Source organism: Centroberyx affinis, unplaced genomic scaffold (genome assembly GCF_046629955.1).
Source record: "Centroberyx affinis isolate AG114_WGS23_722 - 3 ecotype Tasmania unplaced genomic scaffold, CSIRO-AGI_Caff_v1 ptg005130l_1, whole genome shotgun sequence".
In the NCBI taxonomy this organism is placed as follows: domain Eukaryota; kingdom Metazoa; phylum Chordata; class Actinopteri; order Beryciformes; family Berycidae; genus Centroberyx; species Centroberyx affinis.
In genome coordinates, this window is record NW_027282544.1 from 51,470 (window position 1) to 66,533 (window position 15,064).

Genomic DNA, 15,064 nt, shown 5'->3' on the forward strand with positions numbered 1-15,064 from the left:
AAAGTGACTGTATTCTTTCCTTCTGTTTCTCTTTACAGGTTCCATGATTGCACTGGCACATCTGGCTGAATCTTTGCCCTTTTTCATGGCAGAATTTGGTTCTTCGAGTCAACAGTCTATAGAAAAGCCTCCACCATTTTTGCAAAGACTGATTTAAATAATCCAAGGACTGCACGAGAGAAACCGAAGAGATACAACACAAACTGTAGGTTTCTGGTCAGCATTCATTTAAATATTTGTTGTATAGTTAAGATCTGAGCTGATGTGAAATGTGGATAGATACAATAATGTGGAGAGATAAAGAAAATCATCGTCTCTCATGACTGTCTGATCCTTCATGTTCCACTGTTTTGGCTGGTCAACAAGATAATTACATCACCAGAGCATCTGTTTTGGCACAGAGTTTTGAAATCTCAGCAGCATCTTTGCTTATACTTACCTTTTATTTTTCATTCTCTATTTTTGTTTGTTTCTTCTCATTTGTTTTTTTGGCAATTTACCAGAAAGGGTGGGCCTAAACCGAAGGAATAGGAAACAGATGACTGACTGGCTGAGTAAACAGAACAGGAAAAAACAACAGATTCCATGTTGTCCTCTGCGACACTTCCCCAACAAAGCTCAAAGCTTCCTGTGAACATGCATCAAAGCGGGAGGGCAACACACAAGTGAAGATGAACCCTTATGTCACTTCTCACTTCAGGAGGGATCTCTTTCCTCATTTTCACTTGTTGTAGACTTTCTTTTTGTCTACCCTGCTGTTACTGCTCGAGTGACATGGGTTCCCTTGTTTTAACCTTTAACAGTAGCTATTGTCTGTTGTTTTGTTGTCCTCTTTGTATTTGCCTTAGTGCTGGGGTAGGGGTCATGGTTTGATTCTGTCCACTCTTCCTAAGGGGCACAGGCTCTTAATAGGCTACATGTGAGGATTCAATAGTAGAGTTCTCTGGAAATTATTTTGGAAGGTAAATACTAAGACTGCAAACATACCTTCTATTTTCATGCTCATATATATTTGCACTTAGACCTCACCTTGTGCTTTTTTTGACTGCCTATCCTCTCAGTTTGTTAGAAATATTTCTTTATATCAAAGAATTTTGCATGCACATGCATGTTTTTTAGAAAATTACTACCTTTTCTTAAAGGTTTCCTTTTCAGTTTCTATTGCATGTCATTATTTGCATATTGCACCAACATATGATTATCTGCTCTCTTGTTTAGAAATTTCTCTGATTTCTGATTCTCAGGTAGCTTTGTTGTCATTGTTTGAAGTGGGCGATCTGGTTTAAACAGGGATGCTGAGTAAGAGACTAGATCCCACAAAGCCAGTTACTGTTTCAACCAACTAAGTTCTCAGCTCTTCTCCTTCCTGGACTAGATATGATCTCTCAACTTTGACCTCTGACCTACAGAGAAACATAGAGGACGTCCTCAGGTGACTGGTGCACTTTCCTACTCCCTCCATAATCATAAATCTTTTACTATACTTGTCTTGGTTTTGTAGTGAAAATATGTATGTGAAATTCACAAAATTGATCTCTAAGCAATGCCACAGGTAGAGCCAAGTAATTTCTTTCTCTCTGTCTGTTTCACTCCCTGTTGGTCTTGTTTTCCTGCCCTCCTCTTGTGATCTGTTAGGCATAGGAGATTTCTCAACTGCAGCTGTAATGAAGGATAAGTCTGCTGTGTATGAAGGGATGTGTATGTTTCACAAAGGTAATCCATAGTTAAGTTTCATCAGAGATTGACTGTTGCAGTTGATTGCTAACAGCAGCATAGTTGAAGTTTATATAATCCACACAACAGTCAGTATAAGAAACGCGTTTTCACCAAATTGACAATGGCCATCAAACAGATCTACAGACCCTTAGGAACAGAATGTCCAATTGTAAAAGCAGTGACCTGAGGGAACAGGCAACAGTAAACAAAACATGGGAGTTTGAGTTGGGGCCCTTGTGTCAGGCAAAAGTGACATTTCTCTGACGAAGACTTCACTGCAACAGGTACAAGACTGGTTTAAGTCAACTGAGACAGGGACATTGAGTGAGTCTGTACATTACATTATCTACATTTTTGCCCATTAAAACATTGGGACCTATATTCAATGGTTTGGTCCAAGAAAAAAAAAGTATACCATTAACTAACATCAACATATCTGTGATGTATTGAAACCAATGTACTGTCTATGTTTCCTCATGACCATACCAAGGGGTTGTGAAGCTATGAAGAGCTTTGACCGTAAGAAACAGCATGTTCTTTTGCTTGCTCTAGACTGCATGGTAGAAACAGTTGAATTATATCTTCCACTGTTGGACTGAAGCCTACCTTGGATGTGTTCTTGAACCGTTTTCTGTCTGACTATATTCCTAATTTGCATCTTGTTAAAATATAGGCTATAACAAGGTATTCTGTAATAGGTTATATGTCCTTAAACTGTCTCCTTACTCCTACTCCATTGTATTGTCAACTCTTAGCTTCTTTTCAAATGATGTAGCCTGCTTAGGGTTTCCCTGCCATTGTTTTAAACCGAAGAGAACCTATCCTGCATGCTCTTTTAGTGTCTGTTGAGGTCACAGCTTCCCCACTCTCCCTTGTCAATCCTACAGTGCTTGCAAACTTGGGGTCACAAATTTTGACTCCCTGGACCATTGTTGCGTGACATCCTTCCTCATCACAGTTTGCTGACTTCAGTGAGTATGTTTTAAGGACATTGGTTATTAATTAATATATCTGTGGACCTACTTCAAGAAATCCCCCTTTATTGTTTGCTGAGGGATCTATCACTGAAAAGAAAGACTGTACTCGGAAACAACTTCACCACAAGTGGGTGAAAGGACACAAAATTTTCCTCTAGTTACCATTGGCTATCATGGATTTGCCGGCATCTCCCCATAAGAAGGATGTTTTTTTACCATAAACAGTGAAAGACTGATTGTTTTTATCAATACCACACATAACTTGATTCCCTCTCTGTATCAAGGGTGTAACTTGAAATTTCATTCCAGGGCGGAAAAAGTTAAATTTCTACAGTAATATCAAATCAAGGCACCTCAAGGAATACTGAATAATTGTGCATTTTTTTAAGACTGAGGAGAATACATAGTGTGTAATGGGAGCGGCACGTGTAAAGCGCCGCTTCAGTGCTGTGGTGGATGGGCCGGTGGAGGAGGAGGAGGTTATGAGGTTGGCACAGAGTGCTGCAGATACAGCTAGGGCAGGGGGAAGCCCAGCGGGGTCAGGAACCCCCACCAGCCCCTCCCCGGCCCACGCCCGCAATGGCAAAGCTCTACCTCTACAGGGCAACACCAACAATGCACGGAGGCAGAGTGCCGTGGGAGAGTCAGTCGGGGGAGGTGGAGGAGCAGAAGGCGGGGTGAGAGGAGCAGGAATGTGCTCAGGGCTAAGGAGTGGGATTGGCGGTAGTGTAGGAGGAAGAGTGGCAGGCCGCTTGTCGGACCAGGATTCACTATCTTCCCCCTCCACTACCAGCCGCCGAGCCACCCGGCGCTCAAGCCGCCGGCCCCGTCAGCGCTTTGTGGGCAAGGACGGACGCTGCAACGTCACCTTCGTCAACATGAGCGAGAGGGGCCAGCGGTACCTCAGTGACCTCTTCACCACCTGTGTGGACATCCGCTGGCGCTGGATGCTGGTCATCTTCACCCTCTCCTTCCTTCTCTCCTGGCTGCTCTTTGGATTTGCCTTCTGGCTCATCGCCTCCGCGCATGGGGACCTCTCCATTCGACTTGCCCCCAGTTCAAGTGCCTCTCCAGGGACAGGAGAGTCCGGGGCTGGGGGAGAGTCTGATAGAGAGGCAGTGGTTGAGGAGCCGTGTTTCCTTCAGGTGAACAGTTTCATGGCGGCCTTTCTGTTCTCCTTGGAGACGCAGACATCCATCGGTTACGGATTCCGCAGCGTAACCGAAGAGTGCCCCCTGGCGGTGCTGGCGGTCGTTTTGCAGTGCATTGTGGGCTGCATCATCGACGCCTTCATCATCGGGGCGGTCATGGCAAAGATTGCTAAGCCCAAGAAGCGCAACGAGACACTGGTGTTCTCTGACACAGCTGTGGTGGCGCTGAGGGATGGGAAACTCTGTATGATGTGGAGGGTTGGAAACCTACGCAAGAGCCACCTGGTAGAAGCACATGTCCGAGCACAACTACTGAAGGTAAGAAGCTGGGGATTGGAGTTGGACTAGGTGAAAGAAGGAAAGAAGTCAGACAGTGTAGTGGTGATGAAAGAGACAAGAATTTTGTTTTAGAGAAAAGGAGCATAGTGACCAACAACTCATGCACATGCAAGGTGCACACTGTTTGACCATATGAATAGTGAGAGATAAAGTCAGGAAGTGGTTTGGGGAGGCTGAAATGGAGACAGGGGAATGTAAACAGAGGTAGCGATGAGAGAAAAAAGAGATAGGCTGCTAGTGCGAGAGAGAGCGGTAGTGAAAAAAGGGTTGCAGTAGAGAGAGAGCGCTGAGGCCATCTGGCCTGTATTCTGTGGACCGTAGTTAATGAGAGCTTGTTTTATTCTCCCTCAGGGGTTAGGAAGATTTACCATGGATTAACTTGCCCACAATTCTTTAACTGAGAACCATTGTCCTTCGTCATCTCATTTTCTCTTGTGCGTATCTATGTGGGTTTGGCTGATTGTGTTCCCTGTATAGTCCTCTTTACCCCATTTGTCTCGCCTTATGTGGGTAATTTCACGTTTCCTTGTTTGTGTTCATGTGTGCATGTTTTGTGTGTGTGTGTGTGCGTGCGTGCGTGTGTGCTGCCACAGTTGTCCACAGGGTCAATATCTGTGGAACACTGAGGTTAAAACAGACATTTAGATCTCTCTTAATAGCATGGCCATATCAAAGTTCAGACAGGGCAGATGGGATTAAGTTTGTGGGGATCAGAGAAATGCATTTCTCAGTGCTGAGGCTGGAGATTGCTCCATAAAAAGGGTTGGGTGAATGATAAGCCTAAGCATGGGGAGTACTACTGAAGACTGGTGGAGCCAAACTCAGCTAAATGTAATAACTAAGTATTAAGCTTTTAGGCTGGGGTAAGAAATTAACTTTTTTTTTATGTTTTTCCCCTGTGGCCTTAAGAATCTTTGGGGACATTTGAGTGAGGACAAGTGAATTTGAATTTTGATAAACCACTAGAAGAACACCCTCCTTTTTCATATATCCTGGCACAATTTTTTTTATAATCTCAATTTCAGTTTTCAGTATTTATTAATTTTCATGGTCCATTGTAGAATTTCTGATCATCTCCTACCTGCCTTTGGCTATTGTTTCTGTTTTATATTGGAAATCGTTTGCATTTGCCATTTAATATTTTCCTACATGTGAAAATCGATTGTTTAACGTCACAATATCTAATGTGGAATATTTTATGTACTTAATAGCAACCTGTCTTTCATTCTTTCTATTCTCAACCTGCTCTCAGCCAAGGGTGACACCGGAGGGAGAGTTCCTCCCGCTGGACAACATGGACATCAATGTGGGTTTTGACACTGGCATCGACCGCATCTTCTTGGTCTCGCCGGTGACAATTGTCCACGAGATCGATGATGAGTCGCCCTTCTTTGAGATGGACCGCAAGATGCTGGAGGGTGACTCTGAGCTGGAGGTGGTGGTCATCCTAGAAGGCATGGTAGAGGCCACAGCCATGACCACACAGTGCCGTAGCTCCTACCTGGCCTCCGAGATCCTCTGGGGACACCGCTTCGAACCAGTGCTCTTTGAGAAGAAAGACTGCTACCAGGTCAGAGAAGGAGGATAGAGAGATTTACAGGGGAGATATGGATCCTTAGCACCTTATCGCTGTGTCTGCAGTGACGTGGTATCTACTGTTATTTCACTATAATATGGAGGGGCATATTTGCTAAGTGATTTTACTGCACAAATAGGATGTGTCTTGTGAAGTAAGCGATCTTCCTTTTATTCTTTCCTTCTTCCCGTTTCCCAGGTGGACTACTCGTTCTTCCATCGGACATACGAGATCCCCAGCACACCGTCATGCAGCGCTAAAGAGTTGGTCGAGCATAAGTACATTCAAGGCTCACGCTCGTCATTCTGCTATGAGAACGAAGTGGCTCTGCAGCTCGTCTCCCCTGATGACGACCCAGGCCGTGACCCCAACAGCCTCTCCCCTCCGACCCAACGGCTGTCCCACTCAGAACATCCCCACAACAACTGACTTTGTGGGAGAGGGGGCCTCAGGGGAGAGGAGACGGGAAATGGACCCAGGAGTCCACAGAAAGTAAGGGTACAAAGAGAGGGTTAGACAGGTAGACATGGGCAGGGGACTTGGAGAAACAGGCATAGAAGGTAGAAAAGGCCATGAACAAAGCTGTCAGGAATAGAGATAGAGAGCGACATTGTTCGCAATGGTAATAGACAGAGAAGAAAGCCCAGAATAGGAGTAGGTCAGGATGTCCATTAGAATTTTCTTTTAAAAACTTGGCAAAGACAGAGAAATTTTAGGTGATTTAGTCAGTGAAAGGTCTAGATTGGTACTGGAGCACAGAATAGAAACTAGACACATAGGACTAGACAGGAGACAGACAGAGAGAGAAACAGAGAGACAGCAACATTGGGATGTTTGGGGTCAGTCTAATGGGGAGACGGTTACTACACTGACCTAGTTGGCTTATTGGACCTGGCAATCTTTCAGAATCATTAAAAACTTGTCTGCCGAGTCTCAGAACCGGCCCATCACTACCACAGCAGGCTCATCTGGCGCTCACGCCTGCCTAGCAGGATATCCAACAGCGCCCCGCCATGGCTCTAACCTGAAACTGCACTTGTTGTTGAACTCCATTGGAGGTGACTAATGTATGTAATTGATGGTAAAGTACCTACTTAGGTACAGCCGAGGAATGTGTTCCACTCTGTCCTCTTTAATGTTGATTTGTCATTTGAATGATTTTATCTCTTATGGTAAGTAACGATAGCGCACATTTTGTGATAGTTTGAGCCTGGGGGCTGTTGAGTCTTCCACTGAGTAATAGGCTGCTTGTTAGAGCCAATGCATAACAAAATCAATGTGGAGAAACAGCTGAAAACGAGCAGCGGTTTTAAGCTGTTTCTTTTACACATAATGTACTGTATGTTGCTGTTTTTCTATGTGTAATGCAAAAGATACTTACTGACCATAGCATTTGCTTTATTTAATCTAATACTTTGTGTTCAGTTGAGTGCCATGTGGGCACGGGAAGCATTTATAGTTAGTCATTTTCAAATCACAGCAGTGATATGAGAACTGTGCTGAGGATGTAGGCTATGGTTACTTATGTCCAGATCAGATATTCTTTATTACACTAATATATTTTTATGCATGTTCTGTATTGTGAAATCAACTAAAATGTATTGTGTTGCTAAGTCACTTTTGGATTTTAGTAGTTAGCTATTTAGCTTTGTTTTGATAATCTTGAAAGTGTCTTGGCACTTGGCTGACCATTTGAGGTTGCTACTGAATCCAAAGGGAAAGAGGTTGCTTTCATGAGCAATGTAAATGCACCGAAGGCCTGCAGTCACCTCAAACATCAGCTGAACTGTAAGAGTGAGAGACGTGTTGATGATAGTCTGCTCACTATTTCTACAGCTCTGAGAATAAAGAGCTGTCTGAAGTCTGCACAAGTGGCAGAGGAATGAACTGGAAACTCTGCAACATTCAGCTCTCTACAGAATTATTTATCTCTGGTCATAAAACTATGTGTTGACCTACTCTCTCAGTTTTAATGTTGTGCTTCAGTTGGTTTCTCTCACAAAATGTGAGAACAGTATAACGGGTGGTGCCTTCAAAACAAACTGGAGTTTTTGTAACTAGCCCTTCATCTGCAGCAGTGAAGTCTGATTTATGTTTAAGGTATACTTAAAACTTATTTTGTATTGTGTGGCTTTATTTTGAATGATGTAATTCTACACCTTAACATTTATAATGCGTTGCACTAATTAGACAAAAGTGTCCATGCAAAGTAGTTACTGTGAATCTGCTCAATGATTGGGTTGCCTCTATATTAAGATGCACTGATACCATAAAGATGGTTTAGGTATTATACTGTAGGCTATGCAATAGTTGTGATTTTTGGTTATATTACATTGCATCTGGTACATTTCTGTTTGTTTTACTTTCATTTTGTTTTAGGTTCTGTACTCATTTACAGTGAATTCTGCTACCTGAATATTTTAGTAAAGTGTTTTGGTTACTAAAGAGTTGGGAATGACAGTGACTGTTAACTCAATGTCAGGAGTGCAACTTGGTAAAAAATGTTGACCAATAATCAGCCCGCCTGCCGCACAACCTGGGAACGCGTTCCTGTTCTTTGCACTGAAGCAATATATGACTCTTGGAGACAAATATCACTGATTACGCTCTGCAACAGCGCAGCAATGTTGCTACTGTTTCACTTGAGTTTATGAGAAGATATTCCATGGTAACCTCAGGGGGTTTTGTGGTATTGATAAGGTTTTATCTGTTATAATTTGTGTTGATTCTATGTTTGTGTCTGGTCCCTTACACCTCTCCTGTATGACCACCATGTTCTATTTATAGGCCACACGGTTGGTCATTTCTCCCTCCCTGCCTCCACTTCCATGGAATGTAACTTGAACTTAGAGCACCATCACTTTAACCGCTGTGATAGTGCTTTTTAAACACCCCACAAAGACATAGGCAGATGGGTTATTTCTATTCCCCTGGTTGCTTAGGTTTCACTACGCACACTCTATGTCCTCAATTTTTTCAGGTCATAGGTGTTTTTAAATGTATACTGCACAAATCAGTAAACTGTAGTAAGATGAAACCAGTAAAAACTGTAGCTTCCTTTTGTCTGTCATTTTTTCTACAGATAATGTAAAACCCCTTCTCTGTTGTAACACTGAAATGTAATTTCAGAGCTGCTTGTGGCACAGAATGCTTCCAAGTGAAACTGAATGGAGCTGAAGAGCAAATAAAACAGGGATTGACATTATTGGTGGTTCTTTTATTTATTCTCCTTGTGGCATGGATGTCACAAGACTACTGACCATTTCAAAAATGTAATTTAGATGATCTCACTAAGTGTAATTTATCACTGTTGTGCACCAACTTTGTCTGCATCTCTAGTGTTGAGGGAATTTACCTTGAAAGTATACTGTAGTTTTACAAGCCACTACTTCATCTTGGAAGCTGGACAAACCCTGCAAGAGAAATATGCTTTTGTTAACTTAATGTTACTTAGAAAATATAGTTCAAACTACTTTGTGAGAAATAGTGTCTTCAGTGTCATATGATACAAAATCACATGATTGTAAAACTGCCACTGATTAGGATGTTAACAAAAGATTGCATGGAAAGTTAACTGTATTTATAATGCCCTCGGACCACGGACCCCCATTTGATGAGATGTTGTCTCTCTGACCCAAATCTGAGAATATTTTTATTGTCAGATTTGATTTTGTCCAGAATCCCATGACTATCTGTATTGTAGGTAGAGAGATAACAGAGAAACTATGATCAGAAAAGTCATTCTTCTACATTCTCGAATTGTGTTAACTTCTTGTAAATTAAATAATGCTGAAGTTTAACAATAGATCAATTTGCTGGGGACCCCCTGGAACCCCCTCAAGGACCCCTGGTGGTCCCCGGACCCCACATTGAGAACCACTGCCTTAGAGGACCTCAGACATCCTTTCACACATCAGTCACACATCATTGAGCCTGGTTGCTTATCACCAGAAGAGTAACACACCTTACGAAAAAAGAACTATAGTAGGCCTAATCCTGTAATAAAATTTATAGGAATGCTATAGACTACAAAATGGGCTGTCTTAGCAAAATGATAAGCAGGGACATAGGAGATACTAATAAACTTTACCACAAAGTGATGAGGTCATTATAAACCCACTATTGGGTACCGCAGACACACTTTAAGTGGGGATATTCTAGAAATTTCATAGTGATTTTTCATTAGGGACGGACAGGTCAATGAGCAAAACCTAACTCACCTTTCTCACCTACTGTTTCACTTTTAGCCCGACATCAGCCCCAGGATCCTTTAGGCGGCCTGGAGACAGATTTATTAGAGAATCTGGGGCGGCTGTCTCTTGCTGGTCGCTCGGGGTTTTCTGTGCAGTCGTACGGCCTGTACGGTACGCACGCGCCTGGAGTCAGATCATCCCAGCCACACCGCCGGTTGTTTTCACCGGGGGGAGTCATACAAAACCGATCTCAGATCTGTGTCTAGCGGATGCTTGCCGCGACAGACGTCAACAAAGAGCGCGCAAATCTCTCTACCGTAGCGCGAGCTTGTTGCATGGGCACCTGCTGCACTGCTACAATTGGCCTCTTGACACGTCAGTTATATCCAGTCCCGCCTTACGTCTGCTGCCATTGGTTACGGCCGGGGATTTCTGTGCTAGCGCAAAGCTCATTGGTCGCCGTTCCCTTTTCATGCCAGCTAGAAGGCGGAGTGTTTTCGTCGTATTCATAAGGCGGGTCTACGGCCCGGTTGTAGATTTTAATTGGACTTCTTTTTCTCTGAGGCGTGACTAAAAACCGTCTCCTCTCACCTGATTGGCCCATTAGCCGGAAGCGCTTCGTCTGGGCCGAAGCCTTCGCCTTGCCCTCACTCCTCTGTCTATTTTATTCTCACTGAAGAAGTGTGTGCGGCTTCACTGGGAGAGCGGTGCAATGATAAAAGCCGCATATGCGGTACACACCTATCAGGCAGGAAAAACCAAGATACAGCCCCATTCCGTTTTTCCTCGCACCCTAGCCTTATTCCCGTTTCAGAGAGGATTCTGAAGGTGAGAGATTTAATTACCTATTCTCTAATCCACTCGTAAATAGCCAGTGTAATATCCTGAACGGCGACGTATCATATTTCAGTGGGGTAGGCTAACCTCGCTAGGTTAGTCTAAATGCGGGTGGCATAACGCCTAAAAATGAAACTGTGGGGGACAAGAGGCGTACTGGTTTGATCTCCATGTCCGCCCTCGATCAGAGGCTTACATCGAGATGACCTGGCTGTAGAAGTCTGGCAGGGAAAAACACTGTCTGGCTGATGGCCATATTATAAAGGGCTCGCCCCATATAATTCCTATGTATACTGTGACCTTTGTGCAATTGATGATGCTAGTAATAATAATAATAATCGGTCTAATAATAATAATAATCTGGCTATTATCCCCAGTTAAAGGGGCTAGGTTTTGGGGCTGCCGTCTGCATGCGGTATTGACTCAATTAATGTTTGGGGCCCTGGGCTGCTGTTAATGTGATCATTTATCCCTCATGTTCAAGGTGTGGTTGCGTTTGTCAGGGTTTGTGCCAGAGCTACAGCCTAATGCAGGTGATTTATAGGAGTCATGCCGCAGCTATTGCAGACGCACTGTAATTATGGTCGTGGGCATAATGTCACCTCTCTCCACTGCCTGATTCGTGCGCAGTCGCTACAATCTCACCACTGGCTCGTTGCAGTTTGCATCAAAGACTAAAGAAAAGGCGTCTCCAGCTCCCCCACCCCTTAACACGCGCACGGTCACGCGCAGGGAACCCACACATTTACACACACACCCACACACACGACACGACCCCCCGCAGTGAATGACCTCCGTTCAAACTCTGGAGGTATTGTCTGTGCTGCTGGTGTCCAGGGTGTTGCTATGGAAGAGAGCAGTCTAATAGCAGGTTTTGGCACCTCTAGCTGCTGCTGGACGGGTCTGCTGGTCAGCCAGGCTGTAATGCAGCAACCTGCAAGATCTGTGGATGTGTGTGTGTTAAGACTTTGTTGAGAGGAACCATTCACATTGATGTGGTTCAACATCATACAGCATCTAAGGCTTTCTCAGTGCAAAACTCAGTCTGTCAGTATGCCAAGCCCCCACAAACAAAGACTTGTGTAACCTTTGTTAATGCTGATTTAGGAATAGGATTGTATTGTGAGGAAATGAATAGGCCTTCATGTCACATGCTCATAGGAGTGTTGGTTATAACAAATGGCCCATGACTGTAACTATTAAACTGTGATAGATAGATACCTTAAAACATCTCCCTGCATGTTGTAATTCTCACCTCTGGGTATTTTTGATTCACTGTTGTGTAATCATGTGGTTTCTCCTATTAGATTCGTGTTGGATTTGTAATTCATATTGGAGAAGAGATGATAGGTGCTTTATGCCATTGACTAGCTGGGTGGCGGCTACTCTTTTGTTAGGGTGACTCTTAGACACCCTTAGTGAAACTATAGTAACAGGTATGGTGACAGCATTGTCGGGGACCGGGCCTGTCATGGACAGACAGACTGAGGCACAGTAGGAATCAGGCCAGATGACATACCTGCCGAGGCATGGAGACGCCTAATAGTTTACTCACAGCAGGCAGGGCGGCACAATACCTGTCTGTTTGGGGTCGACTCTCGCTGGGACTCAAACCATGTCATTCACCCGTATAATCCTGCAGTGTTTCCATAAGGAGGCTTTTTGTCTTGTTGTGCCTCTGTAAAGCCCAGCTGTGATCACCCTAATGATCAATGACATATTGATTTTAATATCGATACTTTATCAGCTAGCTCATCATTCAGGCAATCTGTGATTTAATCAATCAACATCTCTCAAGAATCGGCATGCAATATCATCTAATCAAGGTTACAATGAGGAGGATTTAATTCCAAAATAGTTTCCCACTTGAAATTCAGGACTTAAAATTTCACATATTCTGATGATCCTATCCTTCTTAAGCTTCCTTAGCTTCTTATTAATCTTATAACAAAAGATCTTAAGATAGCTAATAACTAATTTGCTTTCATACCATTAACAGTATTGTAAGATTGGGTGTTTTCAAGTGGAAGATATCTAATTTAGGAATCAATCATCTCATTTGTATGTAATTATTATGTAATGATACTTCCATAATGCCATGTAAATAGCCAGTTCCACTGCTGTGTGAATGATAATGTACTCTGCTAACCGTTCTGTGGGTCATTATCTGATATGCTGAGCCAGGCCTAATGCTGTACGTACTGTGCATCAGTTACCATTGAATAATCAGGATGGGCCATCCAGGAAAGAGCAGCAGCCAGCCCATCTGAAACAGTTAATTCCTATTGGTTTCAATGGAGAGCTTTACAAGTTCTCAGTGCTGCTCCAGTGGCCTCTCAAACATTTCTCTGGGAATCACTGCTGTACACTCTTACTATAGGAATATCCTGTTGTAGTACAATCTCTGACTGGAGAGAGTGGTTTCATGATTCAGAGTAGTAACCACAGTCACTTCCTCCTGTTGTAGCCTCTGTCACCTCGTCCCCCAGAGGATACTGGTCCCTAAGGTGAATCAATGTTTTAGTCCACTAGTTCTCAGTAGAAGGCCTAGTTGTGGTTACATCTCTGTTGAACCCACTGACTTGTAGAAGGATGCAGTCTTTATTTCAGTTTTTCCTTTTCTTCAGTTTTCCAACAGATCCAGTCCATTCCTATCCTCTCTCCTCACTACTATCCCACTCTTTCCCCTTCTTTCACCATCCCTCCCCCTCTCACTCTAACTGTCATGTCAGTTTATCGAGTCAGTTGATGCATCTCTCGGTTCCTCCACCCCCCTCTATCTCTCTGTCTCTCTTCCATCCCAGTCATCTCCTTGATTTGCTGTGTCTTTCAATTAGGCCATCCCTCCCTGGCCCAATCTCGGCTGGATATGGCCGGCGTGCTGCTTGCGTGCTACTACTGCTCTCCTTTTGTGTGTGTGTGTGTGTGTGTGTGTGGGCGCATATGAAGTGTGTGTGTGTGCGTGTGTGTGGTGTCTTGAAGCAGAATCACATCAGTGTCATTGTCTGACAGACCTTTACATCATCCTCAGCGCTCCAACTTCCAGCCTCCCACATGACAATGGGTCTGTGACAAGAAATTTCTCAACACAGGCTCACTTTTCATTGTTCCTCTTTTTCTCTCTCGGTTTTCCCCCCAATCCAGTGCCAGTACTACCATGTCGAGGCCAACAGGGGGTGGTGCCAATGATGTCACCCGCTTCCTGACATCGGGGGCGGGGCCAGGCTCTCCTACCGCCAACTCCACCTCTATGTTCACCGCCGCCAGCCAGGCCGACTGGGCCGCCAAGAGACTGGTGTGGGTCCCGTCGGAGAAGCATGGCTTTGAGGTGAGCTGGTGCGGTCCACCCGTACCCGGTCGAGAGGAATGAATGGCTCACCGGCTTTTGTTTCCAGCAAGCGCTAACACCTATAAAAGACTGAGATACTAGCTCTAAGATTGAAAAAGTAAACTCTTGAGCTGTATACACAATGTCCAAGGCACTCTAAATCCAGTACGGAGGGAACAGACTAAAAGCTTGAAATTCAAAAGGCCTTTATTGTCATGCCTTAGACCATAAGGTCTTCATCAGGGCAAGAAATAAATAACACTAGCACAAGCACTAACACCTAATTGAAACCATCTGGTCCCATAGCCGGATGTGAAGTGGTTGGACTAGATGATAGTGGGTGCTAGATGTAATTAAGGACGATAGATGTTTACAACTTGTCATCACATTCCTATTAATCCTCAGGTAAATTATTAGTTCCACGTGTGTGCCTTTCACTGCAGGTGTGTCAAACAGGTGGGGCGAGGCAGCTTAGGGTGTGTGTGTGCATCTGTGTGTTCGTGTGTATTATCAGATTTTATGAGCTTTCATCCACATGATAACATCCTATTTTCTGTTCTGTCTTGGCTTTGTTCTAACCATTACATTTTTTTATGTGCCTTGTGATGCTTTCCAACACATTTAGGCCTAACGATTGTCACAAGGCCCTTGTCATGCCGTTCTTTTGTTCCACTTGGTCTCAGTACTTGTGTTGTGCAAACATAACAAGTTTTCATCGGTTGGTGTGTATTACAGAATGTGACATATGAATTCGATGTCCTATCTCTCCACTCTCTGAGTGTCCCTCTTTCTGCTGGACTGGTTTATTAGAGAGCTCTATGAATAGAACAATACTCTCCTTCAGCCTCCTAATGTTAAAGAGGCCACTGCAGAGACACTGACTTCATTTTACACTCATGACACTCATTCTCATCTGAGAATGGCACTGTTGGACACGCACGCACATA

General features: G+C 43.9%; 2 protein-coding genes across 2 annotated transcripts in view; both read left to right on the forward strand.

Annotated features, from left to right (window-relative positions):
- Positions 1–3,106: 3,106 nt before the first annotated feature.
- On the forward strand, positions 3,107–6,188 carry kcnj14 (potassium inwardly rectifying channel subfamily J member 14). The gene is made up of 3 exons (XM_071546103.1): positions 3,107–4,162; positions 5,436–5,753; positions 5,958–6,188. The coding sequence occupies exons 1-3, from the start codon at positions 3,107–3,109 to the stop codon at positions 6,186–6,188; spliced, it is 1,605 nt and encodes a 534-aa protein (XP_071402204.1).
- A 4,468-nt stretch (positions 6,189–10,656) lies between these two features.
- myh14 (myosin, heavy chain 14, non-muscle) overlaps positions 10,657–15,064 on the forward strand; it is a 31,316-nt gene continuing 26,908 nt past the window's right edge. Inside the window, exons 1-2 of the mRNA XM_071546102.1 lie at positions 10,657–10,780; positions 13,934–14,117. Of these exons, the coding sequence (XP_071402203.1) occupies positions 13,947–14,117 (171 nt within the window). The 5' untranslated portion in view covers positions 10,657–10,780; positions 13,934–13,946. The remainder of the gene's footprint in view (positions 10,781–13,933; positions 14,118–15,064) is intronic.